Source organism: Apaloderma vittatum, unplaced genomic scaffold, assembly GCF_000703405.1.
Source record: "Apaloderma vittatum isolate BGI_N311 unplaced genomic scaffold, ASM70340v1 scaffold9314, whole genome shotgun sequence".
NCBI lineage: Eukaryota > Metazoa > Chordata > Aves > Trogoniformes > Trogonidae > Apaloderma > Apaloderma vittatum.
In genome coordinates, this window is record NW_009712079.1 from 30255 (window position 1) to 50466 (window position 20212).

Sequence of the window (20212 nt, forward strand, 5' to 3'; positions counted from 1 at the left end):
AAGTCAGAGTAGAAAGCTAGCACTGTTTCTTATGTCTGTTGTGTCCAGGTAGCCAGTACCAGTCAGCCAGTAGTTTTAGTGAGTCAAGTGTATGAGAGGTGATGTGGGAGGCCACAGAAGGCTTTAGATGTGAAGAAAGTGGAGAATGGGAAGTGTCCCACCATAGCAGCCATAGAAAAGGAGAAAAAAGTAATGGCAGGCAGAGAAATAGAAGAGAGAGGAGCTGAAGCAGGAATATGGGACAATCTCAGATAATTCCCTGCTCCATTTGTATCGTGCCCCTTTTGAATAGTTAAATCAAACGTACGTGTTTTAGACATAATTTACACATCCCACAGTTTTGGAAATCTGGCTTGAGTTGGCCCTACTGCCTTTCAAATTGGGATGACCCTTAGGAGCGTGTTGGCCTTACAACTCAGTGACTCACATTTGCCATAAGTAGGGCCTGGTCCTGCGTGGATTGAAGTCAGTGAGGACTTGTCCATTAATTTCAGTGGCAGCAGGATCAGGCCCACAACTCAAATGCAGCATGCAGTCCTACAGAGAAACGTCTTCTTGATATTTTTGGGGCAGGACCTGACCTTGAGAGTGCTGAGGTGGAGTACACTGAAGTTGAAGTATCGACGCTTGATCTTCACAGAGGTAAATAACTTACTGGCCTCAATGGTTATGTTTTGGGAGCAACTCAGGGCTTTTTGCTACTCCCTGGCACTGGGCTGATGTTGGCACCTGTGAATGTGGGTTTTTGTGTGCATGACAGTTTCATGCCAGTAGTGCTGCTTGATCTAGCTGATGCTGTGGCAGCCATGCGGTTGATCATTGTAGCCCTTCTTCCCTCGGGATCCCCTCGTGCACTCACCCTTCCCATCCACATGAGGTCTGTGCAGAGCAGAGCTCCCAGCTGGAGCTGTGGCTCTGGGCAGCAGGCAACCTGCTGTCAATCTTTGTGTCAGACAGTCCAAATTCACCGAGATGTTTGAGGTTAGCCACAGTAGGTTAGGCTAATGGAGAGAACAGAAAGCAGGGGAATTTCCTCCTTTATAAAAGAACTGGTTGAAGGGTCAAAGCTGCAGTTCACTTATGATAGAGAAGGAGGACAGACCAGCTTAGATTTATTCTCGCAGCTGGGAGAGGCCTGGAGACCATTCTAGAACCTGTGGCACATTAAATAGAATATTGATGCCCAGATAACTTTGGCTTCCTACCTGTAGTTCTGTGGTAGCAGTAACCAGACCTCATAGCATGAGGCTAAGGTACATGTCTCTGCAACCTTGAAGGAGAAACGCCCACTGAAATTTATTCTCAGCACCCAAGTGCACATTTAAATCATTCTGTGTCACCTGGAGAACCGTGAGATCATTGTGCACCTGTGTTGAAAGCTGTTGCGTGTTTCAGAAATGCACAAGGTTCAAGTGGCTAAGAGTGAACAAAACTGGTGAGAGACGCTTATGCTATGGTCTAGCCTCTTTGCTTTAGCTGAATGAGAAGCAGACTGAGGAAGAAATGGATAAATTTGCTTTTTCCTCACACGAAGGACCACTCACTTCAGAGCCCAAAGACACAATAGTGTAGTTAGGGCAAGATGTTTGGGTAAGAAGGCTCACCCTTCAAGCCTGGCAGCAAAGCTTTCCTGCAACAGCCAGTCCTCCTTTCTCTGCTCTTGTTTGCTGGTATCGTTCATCACAAAGTTTTCCCTGTGTTCTAAGCACGCTATTTATCCACCTCTGCTAAATTCTGCTCTGACATACCATAGTAGTTGTAGTCTTTTTCAGAATAATGCTAATACTTAATTGTTCAAACTGTTTCTGAGCGTGGTGAAGATATGCTAGTGCATGGTTATTTAATTTTAAAGCCCTATTAAATGGTAAAGATATGATAGTGTGTGATTATTTAAATGTAAAGCCCCATTAAATGCAAGATCAGCATCTCTAAAAATAGCCTTTTCATCCCATTCCTGATATGTAATACTATTCCAGTAGATGAGACTGAGTAGTAAGACAATATCCATGCTATGTAGACTGAATCCCACTAAACTGCAAACTGCAAAGCAATATTTGAAAGATGGTGTGTAAATGAAATCAGATTATTTTAGCTGAATGCTCTCATGTTACAGACCTACGTATGACATACAGGATGTTAACTGGTTCTATAAGACTAAACAGTGCTTCGGGTATATCGAGATATGGTAGCTAGCTGCCTAATCTCTTTGTTTCATTGCACCGAGGACGTAAGTGAATGCTTGGCAAATGCGTGCTTTGGTTACATAAATGGCAACTGCACTGCAAGTATGTAATGTGTTAATCTGACAGAGTGTCTTGAGGATGCTGCTTAAATAGAAGGAGTTGTGTGCAGCCAAGTTGCAAGATTAGTTCTTTCAGCTCTGCACTGCCTATCACAATGAGAACAGGTTGAGATTTGTTCTTGGGAAAAGAGAAGCAAAGCCAGGTTTCTTTATATACCCTTGTAATAATCATGTACACCCACAAAAATAATTCAGCCACAGGACTGCCACCAATACTTCTGCCATGCTGATGTTATTGTACAAGTTTTGTTTCAAATCCTAATATTCTTTCATGTCTGCCTGTGGGTTAGGACCAGTCCTTCTTAGGGAACACACCTTTCAGATTATCACCTAGCTCCAAATCCCTGTTGTGCCTCTTTTGATTCCACCTGTTTTCTGAATGAAGACAAAATCTATCACACTTACCTTTTATTTCGGGCATTTATATTTCATCCCTCAGGCAGCACATAGACCCTGATTCCTTTTGCCTTTTGAGAAACTCCAGATTTCTCTAATCTCTTAGGACAAACTTCCAATTAATTTCTCTTCCCAACCGTTGGTTCATCCTGCTGCTGTTGACAATGCCAATGCTAATATTCATCTCAGGAGCAGGAGATTTTGTTATTGTGAAAGACTACTGCAGTATCTAAGCCATAACAGTAGCCCTTGTGTCACTTTTGGGAATCGAGAGGAATTGAATGACACCTCAAAACAAGTTTTCATAGTTGCAGAAAGATGTACATCTTGTCTTTGATGCTAAAGAACTACTTATATTTCCAGACGATGGTTCCAACTTTTCTTTTGTTTTTCCCAGTCATGTCTGCACTAACTGGTAATTTCTAAAACACTTCTTAAAACAGCTTAATGACTAATAGGCTAGTGCTTCAAGAATTTTATGTATACTGTGCTTCCATTTGGAGGAGCAAAAACTAGGATTCATTACAGTGTGACTGACAGTGGTAAGCTTGCTAGAAGCAAACTTTTGCTACTTTACTTTAAACCTTCCACATGGAAATAACTTCATACCTACTTTTCGAAGTAGAGGTGAAGGAGCTAGACAAATATGAGGTAAAGCTGCGGCTTCACAGTCCAGCTTTTATTTGGGCTAGTCATAGTGGAATGTTAATTTGATATTTAAAGAGGTTGTGATTCTAGAGAATGATTAAATCAAATACTGACAGAGATGATATGCTTGACAAAAATACAGTGGTTGTCTTTTCTAAAGCTTAGTTATGCAAAAAGATGGTAAAGTGATTTAGATCCTTTTTTGTTAATCTAAGTAAAGCCAAAGGCCAGTGCTAAAATAAGATCAGGAAATGAAGTGAAAAGGGAGAAACTGCTTATCATGGCTGAGTAAGAACATGCTCCCTCTTTTACTGTTGTAGCTGGTTGGTTATCTGCAGGGTGGCAACATTATAAAGTTAGTGGGAACAAAATGTCAAATCATCCAAGTAATTTCTCCTAGCACATTTCTTCAGTGCTGAGATGATTTTTGGAAGATTAACAAAGAAAGTAACAGGCAGAGTAGCATTATATCACAATGCAATGAAACAGATCTGAAAAAAAAGAGCTAGCTAAGGAAATGCCACCCACCAAGTCTTTCCACAGAGTCAACAGGAGTAGATTTAGGACTGCAATATACTGAAAAAAGTGTTCAAAAGTAAATGAACTACCTCTCATTAAAACTGTGAGAATTCATACTTCCCTGGAAATTGATCATTTAAGCAATAGTTCATAAGCACATGAAATGTCCTTCAAGGTCCTCAGATTGTTTTGCAAAGAAAGGTCATGCCAAAAGTGCAGGTTTGAAAGCATGAATAGGCACTCGGTAAAGTCTAATTCCTACCGTCATTGAAATTAGTAGCAGTTTTGCAACTCAATTCTGATGTGTTAGCTCCTAACGTTTACAGGATCCTTAACAGATTTTTTTAAATTTTTTTTTAAAATTAGCTTTGGAAAATCAGAATGTGGTTCCAGAGACACTTATGTTCTTCAGAACAATGCAGAACAGTAATAATCCCGATTAAGAGTCTGGCTGCAGATCAATATTACTGAATTCTTTAAATGTGTTTTATTAACTAAGGTACAGGACTCTATCCAGAAATGTGAATTTTCTGTCCAGTTTCTTGTAGAGAGGGAACAATTTTTTTTTTTTACTTTTTTTTTTTACTAGAAAAATGTAACTTCCCAGCTTATTGAAGATTCGCAGAAATTGGAGGTGATATTGACAGAATTCTGAGGTTTTCTAAGAGATTTGATTTAACTGAAATGCATGATTTTAAAATGCTTTGAAATCCTTGAAAAGCAAGCTCCTAGACCCTGTCTGCATAGGCCTTTATACCAAAGGAAGAAAGTGGTTTTAAATGCACAGAGTTTTGAAGCACTTTGCTTTACTGTGGTTGCCAAAGGGTTCTTAATCTATAACCATGCGAGAAATCAAGGAAATTGCTCTAATCTCTTCCCACCCAGAACTGTATTCACACGGAACCCAGAGAAGCTGAGTTCTTGCTATTTTCAGGGCCTTTTCCTTGCCTTTTCCTTACCAGTGTAGCATCCGTAGTTTGGTATCAAACCTCTGTGGATAAGTTTTCACAGATGTCAGACAGCAAAAAACAGAGGGCTTTTTGCTTTCCATCTCATACCAGAGCAGAGGTTTATAAGGGCTTATGTGTAAACCTAAGGATCTGAAAGTATATGTCAAAGACTAACATTGCATTTGTATCCCAGCTGTGTCCTTGGAGGCACAAATCTTCTCTGCTTGTTTTTTCTCTTTACTTTCCATCTTTCCACAAGCTTTCTTAGTTGTCACTCCTGCTATGTCCACCTGATCTCAGTGGAAGAGTTCACCACACTGAGCAGCTGAGACCTGTCCCAGATAGCACCAAACTATGAGCTACACAGTGTGAAATCGGTGAAATGTTTCAGAAGAATATTTGCAAAGAACAGCAAATTAGATTTTTTTTATGTGCCCATAAGATTTAATAAGGCTAGTTGCTGAAAAGGGGTGTAGTTAGTCTTCCAAATACCAGACCTCAGTTCTAAGATTCCTAAATCCTTAGGACAAATCTTCAAACTGATCCAGTGAAACTCTTCTCTAGAAGTAGATGTCATTATAAAATTAAAGCAGTATCAATCTGAGAAGTTTAATAGAATGTTAAATTCAAATTTAGAAAGAGAAGCCCATTTCCATCATCATTTTTATATGGAGGGAGAGATGTCTCCCTCTCAGAACCTTATAGTCTAGGTTTGGGGGAGGGGGTGTGGTTGCTTCTTTGTGGAGACCCCACAGGCTCATTGCTGCTTATGTAAGTACTTCCTCCGAAAGTAAAACAGTGTGTTCTGTTTGTTTAAGGAGCTTTTCATAAGGCAATCAAAAAAAGATAAGAAATTGATTCTGTGCCAATACATTTTTCCAGCTCCTGTACAGAAGGGGACTGAAACAGTTTATAGTGAAATCAGAAAAGCTATTAATGGTAAGTAAGCTAGTGAAAAATTAAACACATAAAGGAAGCATTTGTATAGAGGTGAGGGATAAATTTGTGACTGAATAGTTTAGAAGATAAGTGCCATGAAAAAGATCCGTGTCACATAGGAACATAGTAAAGGGCAGCTATGAAATCACAGGTGTTGACAGCTTGTGTAACACCTTCATGGTTTCCCATAAACCAAGGATATTTAATGTGGTGAGATTAATATTTGTACCATCTACTTCATCAGCCTGTTTGCAGTGTATCTGCCAAGTAGTTTGGCCATACATCTGGAGCTGATTCTGGAGCTGAACATGCTCTCTTAGGGATTTAGGGATGCTGTGTTATCTCATACTACTCATGAACACCACTTTTCCTCAGAGTTGAGCATGTTTGCCTTATGTTTTAGAATATTACACTGGTTTTGGATATAACCCCAGCAAATATGTATAAAGCCTCCAACAAAAAACTCTTAAAAACCTTTAAAGCGATATGATCACTTCAGTAGGGTGGGTTGGTTGTTTTAAGTACCATCAGAAATTGTTTCGGATCACATGTACCAGCCACTCTACCCTTCCACCTCCTGTAACACCAACTTCTTTATGTGGGCAGTAGCAATTTACTGGCAATTACTGTCTATAAATGTTCTGGCAGTAATGAGCTCAGAGACAGTAGGTTAAAAGTGTTTCTTCATAGTTTGTCAAAGACTAAATCAGAAGGGATTTCCTTTCCTCTTTTTGTGTTAGGGAGTCAAGATGTGTAAATATTAGGACTCTAAATTGTTCAGATTTTGTCCCCATCCACATTACCAGCCAGGTTTGCAGTGTGCCATTTTTAAATTTTGATCATTGCATTTTAATTTGCTATTCTTCTATTTTATAAGAGATTTCCCACCTGCTCTGACACAGTATTCTGTTTCTAGGGAGTCTTTTGGCTGAGGATCTCCAAGTACTTTAGAAAACATTACTTAATTTTCCCTTGTGAGGACTTACAAGGCAATTTTTATCTCCATTTTACAGCTGAATAAACAGAGAGATTAGGTCATTTGTTTAAGGCAATGTGTTAGCGAGTGACAACACTGGGAACAGAATTTTAGAATCCTGACTCTTGGCTTGATGCTGAGCCTAGAATTTGTGCCCATTTCTCACAGTGAAAAGCAGAATATCCTTTACGCTAAAGAGCAGGGCCAGGCACTTCAGCGTAGGATCACCTGGCAGTATCATGAGAGAAAACCACCTCATTTTAGGGCTGAGCCTGAAGGCCATTAGTGTTCTGAAATGTTTTCTGGTGAGTGTGGCTGGCACCTGTAACAAGATGCGGAAGCCGGTTGTATAACCCTTCGTTTGCTTTCTGCCGAGGTGTGAAGCCGATTATTACACCTTTCGCCATTCCTATTTTTGACATAACGGGAAGTGTTATATACTAGAAGGATGTTCTGTGAGTTGTGATGTAATCTCAAGGGTGGTACAGCAGAGCTATAATTCAAAGCACTTACAAGACTGTACTTGCCATAAAGTGGGAACTGCAATAAAATGAGATATGATTGAAAGACTGAGCTGAATTATCCAGATGATATGTAAACAGCCCTTAATCTTGCAGTCCACCTGCTCTTTTATGCATAACGTTCTACAGTTTCAGTTATTCTTGGAAACATAGTAACAGTTTATTGTTTTAATCACGTCTGTTTTTCCTGACTGATAGACAGGAAAAGTGTTTCAATTAGATAGGCAGTGCATCACAGAGCTGTGCAGTTGCTTTGGATAGCTACATTACAGTCTATTTAAATGTAACATTTACTTTGATTTTTGATAGGCTGTGTGATTGAAAGGTGGCAAAGTATAGACACAGTGGAGGATCCCTAAGAAACAGATCTATCTTTCAAAGAACTTTATGTATTAAAAGTATATGAAAGGCCAACTGTGAAAGATGTTGAACATTACTAGTGAGTGCAGAAGGTGGTTTACCATCATGATCTTCCTTGTGTTTGAATATTCTTTTGAGATTTTTTGAGCAAGTGCCCAAGAATATAATCCGCTTCAGGAAGTTAATTGTTTAGACAAATGTGTCCTCTGGGAAAATCACATGAATTTGGGAATTGGTGTCAGCTACACGGTTTGACAGGCTTAACACTTAAGGCCTAAGAATCATTTTTTTATTATTTGTTTGTAGGTAACTGTTGAGGTTTGGGTTTGTTTAATTACAATTGAGTGCTACAGAAGCAATTTTGTCTTTTCAAGGAGTTGTCTGTGCATTCCAGAAATTGTTGCCACTAGAGAGGAAGCTGAAGAGTTGTACAGCTATTGGTTGTCCTTATCCCATAGTGCAGATAATGCTCTGACCTTTCCCAAGCCCCAGGCCTTTTGCAGTGTGCTGAGCTTCTGCCATTACTCCTTTTCTTTTTATTTTCCTGCTGTTGACCATGTTATCTCCTGTTACTAGCATTTTAGTGTCTCCATCACACTATGGTAAGGCTTTCCCTCCTATCTGCTGTGCTGCTTTTGTTATTCTGAGTATTAGGCCTAAAGAGGTATTACATTAAATGTAGGCAGAAACAAACTGCTAAATGCACATTACAGGTTCCTAAAGGCCTGCATATGGTTAACTACAGTTAACCGCAAAGAGTAGGAAAGGCAGGTCATTTGCAAAATTCAAGTCGTCGGGTGTATTTTGATTGAAAGTCAATTAGACAGTCAAACAGACAGTAGATAGAGAATTTCAGTCTCTGCAGTTGGATGCTAGATTTCCTCCGGTTTAAGGAGGATGCTGATCGCTAGCATTGTCTCTGGAAGTGACTCAAAGACATGAAGTTGTCCTTGCATTGTTACTGAAAGGTTAGTTTAATTTAGAGAAAGAAGATTCAGTGTTCAGGAAGTTCACCCAGGTTTTGATTTTAAAAAACCTTTTCTAGGGCAATAGGCTGTTACTTTATGTAAAATACCTAAAGCTTCAAAGCCTCAGCTTTAAACCTTATACCCAGTGGCATTTTGGGGAATGGTCATCATTAGTACCACTCAGGTCAATAACGCATTTGTCTAAAGGTCCTTTGCATATTTCCTTGCTTTCTCTGGTTGCTCTATGAAAAGGTCAAAGTGTACTTGGAGTCAGGAATATTCAGCCTAGTTCCAGAGCTGTTTCTTTTTTTGTTCAGAAAGAACCGAGACAGTCCAAGACTTAAGCAAAACAGGCAATTGTCTAAACCAACAGTCTGCCAAGAATGATAAAGAGACTGTTGCCCTGCTGCCTGCTTTGCCTGTGCTGGAGTCCCAGCAGGCCAGGCTGGCAGCTGATGCTCTTCCTGAGAGACGGGTCAGGATGTGTCAGATGCTAAGTTCAGCTGGATGGGTGGAGGCTCTTTTAGATGCATGATTTACTTCCATCACACCTTTCATCCTCCTGAGAGGCAGTAGGGGCAGGAAACCCAAACATCTCTATACTGATTCTTTATCTCAGCTCTGCCTCTTCCCTCAACATTGATCCCAGTTCTTGGATTTCCTTGCATTTTTACAGGGCACTTCTTGTGGAAGACATTGTATTCGGACATTCTTGCTCCCTAGTGAACTTTGCTCTGCATTAGATCCAAAGCTCACAGAAGGCAATGACAGGCTTTGCACTGATCCCGCTGTGCACTGAATTGAACTCATAGTGGCTTATTGCGAGATAGAAGTTCCTAATTTTTTATTAGGAAAATGGGAATCTAGTGAACAAAATGCAGAGCCACCCTTTATGCTGCAAAGTCTGGAAAAATTAATTGGTCACTTAGAAGCAACTGCAGTGGTGAGACAGGAAATTTTAAGAATCCTATTGTAACCAACAATGTACTATGGAAAAAACAAATATATCCCAGTGGAAAGTGGCATGAGAAATCCCCGTTGCATTCAGTGGTTTGGAACAAACTATTAGAAATCAGTTCTAGCAATCAGGAAATCTGCTCAGATACTTTCCTGCTACTGAGCCTCAGGCTTAGCACCTCTGTACTTAGCCAGAGTTTCCCACTGAATGTCTTTTCCAGCATAAAGAAAACTCACGGGGTCTGGGGATTCATTATGTTATTCAAAACTCAGGCCTTATGGAGCCCATGCTAGTTGCATGCAGTCCAAAATCATGCAAATAATCTGTCCCTCCTCCAAAAGAAAATCTTTCAAGACGTATTCTAAACCAAAGCCCAGATCTGTGAGACATTGATTCCAGAGCCAAATGCTTAGATAGCTGCAGCCAAAAATTAGTCAAAGCCAGGTGGTTTCAGTAAGACACAATTATTCAGGGAGCTTCTGACCTTACTTGAACCTAAAGTGCAAAGCTGAATTGCGTGCGTGCCCCTGTGTAAGATCTGTTCCCAAGCTGCCTGCCAAGATTCTCTGTTAGAAGCTACCGCTCCAGTGAAGCACTTGGCAGAGTGTAGGATGTCTCCAGCATCTTCAGCTGATAATCTAGTATCTTAGCTTTCACCAGAGTGGGCGATGCGTTTGAGATGGCTTATGAATCGCAACAGTTTAGGTGTATACTCTCTTCTCCACAACCTCTAGCAACAAGGAAGGGCAGAGCAGGTAGGGATGACAGTGTCTTAAATTCCTACCATTACTGTATTCTTCTGTAAAAGCGTGTTTCTTGAATTTCAAACTGCATCAACTAAAAGCAATAGAAAGAGTTTAAAGCCACCAGAAATCCATAAAAAAACCTACCTTTAATAGACTTAGGTATATTTCAGAAATTACCAGCACCAACCTTCAGCTGTGATTCCTTTCATGAAATATGCAGCTTCTTGTTTGCCTTGCTATGGCAACTTGACCAATTTTTCTTTATATGACTAGAATCCAGCATATCTTATTTCCCTGGTTTTGTTAGTAGGGGGAAGCCAAGTGTCATCTGAAAACCTCTCTGTTCTCTTTCATCACAGTAAAATCAGTGTGTTTCTTGTAAAAGACACTTCATATTTTTAATAGCAATGAGATAAAAAGGTTGTGAAAAAATTGACGTAGCAAAGAATCAGCAAAAGCACCGTATCGTTGTGCTTTCATTAGAGCCTACTTGCTGGTTTGCCTGATTGGTGCCTTATAGAAATTGTGTCGTCTTCCAGCAGCACTTTCAAAGTACACAGGTTATGACGTTTTCCTGGTGGAGATATGACAGTTAACTAGAAAGCCACGCTATTTTGAATGCGGGTGACAGATAACAAGGAGGTGGGATATCTGTTAACGTGACCTCGTAGCTTTGGGATAGCAAACATCCCGTTGTTTGAAGTTTGGAATTTATACAAAACTTCTCATTTCCTCCTTCCTGTAAGCACAATACATTGTGAAAGAGGACTAAATGACAGCTCATTAATACCTCACTTCGTAAACGTTACATACACTTTTGTGCACCTAAAGTCAAGCTTTCATGTAGCCCTGTGTCAGCAGTGTTTTTGTTCACTTTGTCAGCTTTCAGGACACAAAAAGCTTTTACATATTTCCTATGTAACTTTTTATTTTGTTTCTTATCAAACTGGCCAGATGTGTAAGGATCAATCTTGCCAGATAAAATTGAGATCAATTTTATACTGAAATTAAGTTTATGCAATGGTATAAGGTGCTGTAGTCAGCTCAGTTTTTAATCATTTTCCTAGGTTAGAAGTTCTGGCTAGAACAGTCTTGGAGAAAACTGATCGTGTACAGTGCCAGTGACATTGATGTAGTCTCTGCATGTCAAGAATTGCAGTTCGGTTGTATAATGTGTTCATGGTGCTGCTTTCAGTGAAGCAGAATCACAATCCTAATGTAATGAAAACATGGATGGTAGAAACTATATGAGCTTAACTGCACGTCAATGGATGTAATCAGAAAGGAGAGAGAAAAAGAGACTTTGGCATTGTTATCTGCAAAGTTAGTTTCACCTCTGTTCAGTTTCCTTATTACTTCTGCTGGCTGGCAAGGGAGCCTCTACAAGACCTTTATTAAGGTCTATTTAAGGTAGTAGTAAGTCTGCCTATGAGAGGACTGATATTATTGTTTGCTATTTAAAAAAATGTACTTTGAAAAAAACCACAGATTCAGAAACTATCCCACATTTATAGACAAAAATGTTGGCAAGATTAAGCCTAGTCCAGACCCACTGCTTTGATCATTAGATGAATGTCTTTGACGCAGTCTCTCTCCACTGTTTGATATGCTTTCCAAGAATATACCCTTCAAGATCCAGCATACAAACAAGCACTGTTAGCAAGACTTGAAGTCCTCTTCTAAAAGCTGTTACTTTCTTTGTGTCTCTTAGATCACCTTGCTTTCAGAGTGAAAAAAACTATTTGTTTTAGTTTTCAAAGATATTCTGTGAAACTTCCGAATAGTTAAATCCATATTAAAAAAAAAAAAAGCCTAGGATCTGATCTAATCTTAAAGTTCACTGATCCTAAATAAAAAGCGCCCACTAGCTCTCAGTCATTCATTTGGAACAAGCGTATTTTTATAAATAAAATTTCAGGTGTCTTTGCAAGATCTGGATTTGGCTCTGGAAATTGCATCCTATACCGGATTTCTGCAGTACGTTATTTTCCTGGCAAGGAATTGGAAGAGGAAGTATAGCACGCATGAGAACTTACCTCTGAAAGGAAGACTTTTTTTTGTCCAGTAACAGCTTGTGCTATCAGTAGAGACTTCTGCTCTAAACCATAATCAGGAAAGCTGTCAAACATGTACTGTTCAACACAGTCTTTGAAGTGTCTGGTCCTACCCATGTACTTGAATTCTGTTAGTGCGTGGAGGCTTCTTAGGACCAGAGCTTGAACCTTAGCTGTAGGTAGCAATTTTACATCATTTCAAGGTGATCAAAAAAAGTTAGATTACATCTATTTTGGGGAGCGTAGAATTGATCACTGTGCAATGTGCCATTTCATAATTTGTACGTTGTGTTTTATTTTGCAGATTCTGTGGAAAACAGGCATTCTGTAAGTATACATTTTACGCAAGCAGTTGAAATTAGGGAAATTGGATTGAGATTATTGTTTATGTAGTGAGACAGTGTTCAAGTGTTGCTACATTTTAATTATTTGTTGTTCAGGACATTACTGGACAGCTACTGGGCAATCCTTTCATATATATTTTTAGTAATCAATCTTTCAGTACAATGTTTATAGAATAGTTTTAAAAGTCCATGGAACTGACTGGTTTTGATAGTGCTGGTACAGGAGGCAGGTGACGAATAATGATCTTCCAAGAATTTGTGTTGAACATCACACAGCTCTGGATACGTAACACACATCCTCATACTGAAAGAGTAGCACAAAGTTACTGCTTGCTTTAGGTTCCAGGTGGACCTGAAGCACTCAAGATTTGCATATGAAAACCTGCAACACTGATTAACCTGTCACTGGGGACAGAGCTGTGGTTCCAGGCCCAGGCCCATCTGTGAAATCTCTAGATTTTACAGGGGTGTGCCTGTTCACATGCACGCACATACATGCTGTGACTGGAACATCCAGGGAAGTGAGGTCCTTCCTAAAACATGAAATGAGTTAAACTAAGGAGGAACGGCCGACTGCCTGAACTTGTGGAGGTCACTTCTATTCACTGTCTCTGACTCCTTCTGAGTTCAGTTTCATTCACTGGTATAGCAAGTGGGATGATTCAAAGGGCTGGTGGCAAAAACTGAGACCCTCTAAGAAATTTTAAAGGCAAGCAATTTTTTACCTCGGACTACATAGCTATGTGACAGCGATGCTGCCCTAACCGAGAGGTGAGAATAGAACCATCCATATATGGAGATCTCATCCAAACCATCAGGAGTTTTGTGAAAGTCCTAGAGGTGGTGAACAGCTTTATAGGGCTAAGAAGTCAGTGAAAGAATATGCATTTGGAAAAAAAAAAAAAAAAATAAAAGAATGATCTATTACTCAGCTCTCAGACATCTAAGGGGCAAAGAACTTATATTTCAGGAGTTCTTTCAGGAATGTTAGATAAGCTCAGTTAACCTCAAACCATGCAGGCTGTGTGTTTTTTCTGCCCTCCATTTTGTGACTTTGGAATTTGTACTTAAAAAGAAAGAGACTCATAAATAAGAACCACAATAGCACAGTCTACGTCAGCTTACGGCATCCATTTGAGTTTTGAAAGGCTCCATCAGCACTCACATCCCCATGGGATAAAAAGCAGCCCATTGTATTATTTACAGACACTGGCAGGGCACTGAAGGTCACAGATTGTGCTACAATAAACAGACATATACTAACAGGCCAGTAGGGTTTATAGTATCATTGTCTCTCTTAGTTTAAAGGTTTGTTTTTATTCTGTGCTCTCAATTTTCTAAAAATAAATTGAGCAGAGCCCTCCTCTGGGTTATACCAGGAATTCCTTGGAGAGGCACGCAGAAGAAAGTTTGTCTCTGCACGACACAAAAGGAAAAATGGTCAAGGGTGGCTGAGATAAACATCTTTTGTCTTCATTTTTCCACACGCTACGTAATTTATAATGGACATTGGAGGAAAGACTAAAGTTTTGTGAAGATTTTTTTTTGTTTCATTTCCTGTGGCCACAAGCAAGTAAAAACCTCCGTGGAAGTATAATGAGGCTGCTTCAGTGAAAACACACTGACTAACCCCTTGGAAATCACTCTTGTCATAATTAATTGGGCTATTAAGGTTTGTTAAACCAGACAATCTATGAAGTAATGTTAGATTCAAGGGAGAAAAGTGTCAGCTGAGGGCAGTGTGTTTGAACAAATTCCTATTAACAGTAGGAGAGTAATAAAACTAGTTACACTGTAAAACTAATTACATTTTCAAAAACACCGCAATCAAAAGTCAGTTTATTACACTTTCATGTCGTGGTTGACTTTTCCTAGAAGTAGCCTTACTCAGTTCATGTCTATGACATTGTCCCCTCCTAGGATACTGTTCATGTACTTAACATAGTAACTGTTCCTCTTTTTAGAATATTAGTGCTTTAAAGGACCTAGCAAGGAAAAACAGATCCCCATCTTCTACTTCTTAAATTCCCACTTGTACTCCCAATAAAACCTGTGACAAAAAGCATCACCATCCCACTTTCCAACTCTCCAGATAGGTCACCTCGATTTGGACTGGACAGTTAAATTGTTAACTTTCTGTGTAGATTTTTCCATTCTCCCTATTTGTCTCTCAGCACTTTTCAGGAAACAGACTTAAGTGCAGAAGAGGCAGGGAGCTACTAAGGTACTTTTCTATCATTATTTTTTGAAACTTTTTTTTGTGGGGGATAGCTCATTTTCACACAATGCTTAGCTGTGATGTACCTCAGAGGTCTGGTTCAAATGAGGAGTTGTTGATCCTACTCATGAAAAGGAAAATGCTCCTTATAAAGCGATCAAGTGGCTTAAAGTTCCTCCCCAGCTGTTCTGCTTCTTTCTAGCCAAATAGAAGTATTTGGCTCAGAGGTTAAGTTGCTTTCAAACTCCTCCTCTCCTAATTTGTGAGCGAAAGGAGGCCTTCAGGAGCGAGGCTGGTCAGCTGGCACTTTAGTTGTGTGAAATGCCAGAAGGATTATTTAACTATAGTAACGTGTCAAAAAACTTGTAGAATTTAACTCGGTTTAAGAAGTAACAGGTGTTCGGGAGGTGGGGGACAAAGGGCACCGCAGCAGAGTAATGTTTTGCTAAGAACGATGTTTTCAGAGAAGGAGGACATGCAGCCTTTTCATTTCAGTAATGATTGCAGAGACTTGACATCAGATCCTGCTGTTCTTTTCATTCTCTAAATTCAAATAACAGTGTGGGTTCCACTCCTCAGATAAATTCTGTTAACTTATTCAGTTCTTTCAGACTTCTTTCAGAAGTCACAGGCAAAACAGAGTTCTGCACTGTGGAAAACAAAGATGAAGCAAATCATTTTAATGAGTGCTAGCCCTGCTCTTGTGCATTTGCCTCTATATAGTTTCTGTCAGAATAAATATAATCCAGCATGGAAACCTGGGAACTTGGCTTCATTTTCACTGAGAGACCATTACAAAATTGAGCTCATGGCTTTAGTAAACACTGTGTAGTGACAATAAGTGTTGTGTTACACAGAGACATTGAAAGTGTTTGTATTATGTCAAGAAAGGTGGTGCGTTAGAAAAACAATCAGTTCAAGTTTGAATAATTTGAATTTTATGAAGGTCCAATTGCAGTGCAGGTTCTGACCGACTTGCAATCAAGAGTACCTTGAACCTGGATGTCTTGGACTTCTAAGTCTTCTAGAAACTAACCTGAAGTTTTGGGTTGGGGGTTGCTTTCCTTTTTCCTTCGTTTCAGAATTTTGTATCTTAAATGCCATCCATAGAAGTATTTGCGAAAGAAATGAATTACTTAGAGAGGAACTGGGAGGAGGTTTCCTTCCTGAAATCAGAGCTGGCAATCTTTCTAAGTTATTTAATGGTCCCAGTTTCTGAAAACATATTGAAGGAAATATCTTAACAATGAGATAGCTGCTTCGCCAAATACTAATTGGTATTGTGTCAAATTTACCTCAGTGGTACGTTTTGACTTTGCATCTCATCCACTGCTGTTGCCTCTTAGATGTGTGTGGTTGGTTGGTTCTATCCTAGAGGTGCACGAGGAGTCAGGATACAGCGTACTTTTAGATGCCTATTTGTTCAACCTCAGTGTGTAGCCAGTGAGACAGAAACCTGTACAATTTAAATCTATTTGGAGAACTTTCTGTGTTTCGTTTGGGTTTTTCTAACTACTTTCTCATCTTATTCAAGTGAGCCCAAAAGCATTTTGTAAATTCTCAGGGGTAAAGGAACCTCTTCACCCTGCCAGCTCCAAAGGAGGACCTGGCACATGTTTAACTGTGCATGGTAACATGGCACAATAGCTTCAGACAGGAAATGAAGATGAAGGATGTGTCCATTTAAAATTTGGGGAGGGAGGATTTCAGGCAGTCAGGATATGAAGAACAAGGTGATACTCTGAAATAAACATTGAATTATAAACCAGGAATTCCTGCCTCTGACTCACTGGGCAAATCCTTTGGGGGTAAGTCCACAAAAGGAATTAGGCGCCTTGGCACCGACAGACTAAACTATTAGGTTAGAGGCCACCGTGTACTCTTAGGTATTTGTTGGAGGAAAAGTTGCTTTGGCAACTGATGTCAGGAAAGACTTGACAGTTGTGAATCCTCAGTGGACAGAATCATTTCTGTCATCTGATGTAAAGACAATGAAGTCTGGCATCTCTCTTTGCCCTTTCCCATTAGCTAGTGTGGAGAACTCGCTGTGTGCGCTGCCTTTTGTGGTCCTTGGTGCCAGGTTCTGTGTCACTGCTGTGCACTGAAGATAACCTGTTCCAAGGAGCAGACTCTTTGTAGAAATGTGGTGTCTAAAAGTTAAACGCTGCATTGCTCACAGCTGAGATATTCAAGTGCTTCTTTGGAAGAGGTTTTAATTTTTGTAGGGTGCAATTGTGGCAGTTGAGCATCTTCTAGTAAGTGAGGGATCTGACTTCCAGATTTGTTGAGTGCCAGAGGTTCCCTTAAGAATCCAACTTCTATCAGTGAACACCCAGTTGCAGATGTTGGTTTTAAGTATTGCAGCCTGTAGTTGTTAACCTAAGTCTCCCACTGTCTTATTTCCTTCTTTATCTGATGAAGATAATATCTCCCCGGGGAATTGTGAGTATTTATTGGCTCATTGTACAATACTCTAAGGAATATGTTACTATATTTAATGTTTTTGTGTTGATCAAAAAGGACAGGAGAGGACGAGGGGGCATTTATACTCACACCTTTTATTTTTTCCGTTGTGGTCTTGTTGCCAACAGAGAATACAAGGGCATCCTGATGCTACTTAGAACAATCATCTCAAAGATCAGCTGGGAGAAGAAAACAAGCCAAGATGGAAGATGTTGCAACTGTTTCAGAAGCTCTGCAGCACTTATTTATGAGTTTGCCAGGCTCTTCTTTTCAAAGTTTATTTCCTTAGCGGGAACAATAGATATGTTCCTAAATCATTCAATGGAAAAAATTACAAATGAAAATTCCTATAGGAAAGTGGCTCTAGGAACCGCTGACCTAGGTTCTCATCTTTAATTTCTCCTGCTAATGCAATTTTGCCTTTCTAACTTCCAGTTCATCACACTCTGAGGAAATAAAAGGGGAAGCTATAGCTGAGGAAGTTCATTTCTACAGTGCAGTAACTACTGTGATACCAGCAGGATCTAGAAATGCCTAAGCTTGCTTTAAACTAGCTAACTTGGTTGTCATTAACACTACTGTGGCAGAAGAGGGCTCAGCACAGCTCCACCAGCCGTGTATATACTTTGCCATGATTTTGCAGCTTGTGCTGAGCTCCCTGTGCTGCAGCAGCTGGACTGCTACCAGTCTTGGAGCCAGCTAATTTCTAGCTGGATGCTGCATTGTGATGATGGCTGAACTGAAGACTGAGCTCTGGGCTCTCTAAAAACTTGAAAAGCTGCTCAGAGATTCAGTACTTTACCAAGTGTTTCTGTTAGTAGAGGCACAGCTATTCTTTATTTTTTACTAAACTACTTTTCCTCTTTAAAAGTTCTGATGCTTGTTGGATATTTTGGTGTGATGGTTCTTCAAGGAGTGACTGCCCATCACAGTTATTTTGGATGGTGCAAAATACTGGTCTTGAGTAGGTGGATGTACTACACCCAGGTCAGTGAGTTTGTACCTGAAAATCCTGTTAAGTATAATCCTTATTCATTTGATTTTAGGAGAGATCTGAAGTTGTATGTGTGTCCAGTTTGTCCAGTATGGAACTCCATACCTATACTTTTTTTTACGTAGTGTGATAAACCACTAAGGCGGATCCAGTTTGGACCTGGATCTAATCTTTTCAGAATGTCTTTATTTCAGTTGTGTGAGTTTAAAAACACAAAACAAACCAGAAAAAGTACTGTCCCCAACCCCTTAACCAGCTGGTCTATGACACTGCAATTGCTCTCCTTTTCTTACTGCAGATTAAATTACTACAAGATCTGGGCCACAGGTAAGAATGTTCTCATTTTAATTAGAAAATAGTGAAAGAGAGAACATGAATTTGTACATACATATATAGTTACTGCTTTAAGCATTGTGTTGAAGGTGCAAAACCAGCAAGAAATACAAAAGGGCTTTATATCCTCATTCCAAATGTTTAAATTTTCAAACTCCAGTTACTGGCTAATACTTCTAATTTATTGTTCCCCATGCAAATGTTGTTTGTATCATAAGCCTTTCACAAATGACTGACTTCATAGCAATCTTCTGTTGACAAATGTTCTTTCCCATGAATGTCCATGCAAATGCATTGATTTAAGGAATGTGAAAAAGTATTTTAATAAAGAAAACTCTGAATTGAACTTTGCCCTGGATCTTGCATATTCATATTAGCGACCTTTTTGCAAACTCATGCCTGTCAAATTTTTTATTGGTGATGAACCATATAGATACATTGAATAAATTCACATATGGAAAATGTCATCTCTGCAACAAGTGATGCCCAGCACTTGGACTTCGTGCCATGAACTGTTTTAGCAGTGGTTAAATTGGTTCAAGAGTTGAGCACAGGAGTGCTTGCATTCGAATACCTCGGCAATTTAGCAAAGGAGTTAAGAGTTCCTCCACAAACCTTTCCACAGTCCCTGGGACAGCTCAGGAAAGCAGTGGTTTCTGGGAAGTTCCGGAATGTCGTCTGGGCATGATGGAGCTGCAGCGAGACAATTCATTCATCTATTTCAGCTTGTCTCTTGGCCAGAATAATCCTAACCTATTTCGGATTTAGTCTGTAATAAAAGTTGTTTGCCCTACTGAAGCGTATCTGATCTATCCACTTAGAGTGCTGTGCCCTGCTTTGAGCACTTCTGTTTTGTCTTACAGATACCAAAAATATTTTAAAATATGGGACATTAGATCAGCAGACATCTCCGGTGAAGACAAGGTAAATGGGCCCATGGAGGAAACAGCTACACAAGGAGTCATAATGTCCTGTTATGAGCATGTCGTCTAGATGCCAAACAAGCTTCATTGTCAGATTTGGGAAATAAGTCTTGAATTTGTTACTGAAATAGATTAAAGCTCAGATCAGATCTGAAATACGTTATTGGAAAACAACGAAAACACGTTTCAGATTTCATTGTTGTCACCAGTTCGAGCTCAGCAAATACAAAATGAGGTGTGTTACTAAACATTTACTTTTTGAGAGGACAAAAGGGATGGGACATCCTCCGGCCCTCTGTGGCAGCCTTGTCCGAGTGGCTCCCGGACAGAGCTAAGTGTGTTCCAAAGGGGGCTCACCTGCCCCACTGCCTTGCTTGGTTAACTTTATATTATTTTTTCTATTGCAGAGCAGAGGCTTTAGGGATGAGATCCAGGAACGCTATAAATCAACAGATTCTTCCTCCTTGCCACTGTTTTTCTTGTTTTCATTTCCAGCAGCCTAGCAACTGCTTATTTTCTTATCTTAATGTAAGTAGATTTCTTCGCGCCCTTCCGTGGAGAAGTCCGTGAGGATGTGCCGCCGGGGTCGTGCTGAAGCTC

At 39.9% G+C, this 20212-nt stretch overlaps 1 protein-coding gene across 1 annotated transcript in view; it reads left to right on the forward strand.

The window, feature by feature from the left end:
- The window catches only part of PECAM1 (platelet/endothelial cell adhesion molecule 1), a 30441-nt gene extending 12395 nt beyond the window's left edge, over positions 1-18046 (forward strand). Inside the window, exons 13-16 of the mRNA XM_009867849.1 lie at positions 574-642; positions 5698-5754; positions 12642-12664; positions 17491-18046. Coding sequence (XP_009866151.1) covers positions 574-642; positions 5698-5754; positions 12642-12664; positions 17491-17520 — 179 coding nt within the window. The 3' untranslated portion in view covers positions 17521-18046. The remainder of the gene's footprint in view (positions 1-573; positions 643-5697; positions 5755-12641; positions 12665-17490) is intronic.
- The last annotated feature ends 2166 nt before the right edge of the window (positions 18047-20212 follow it).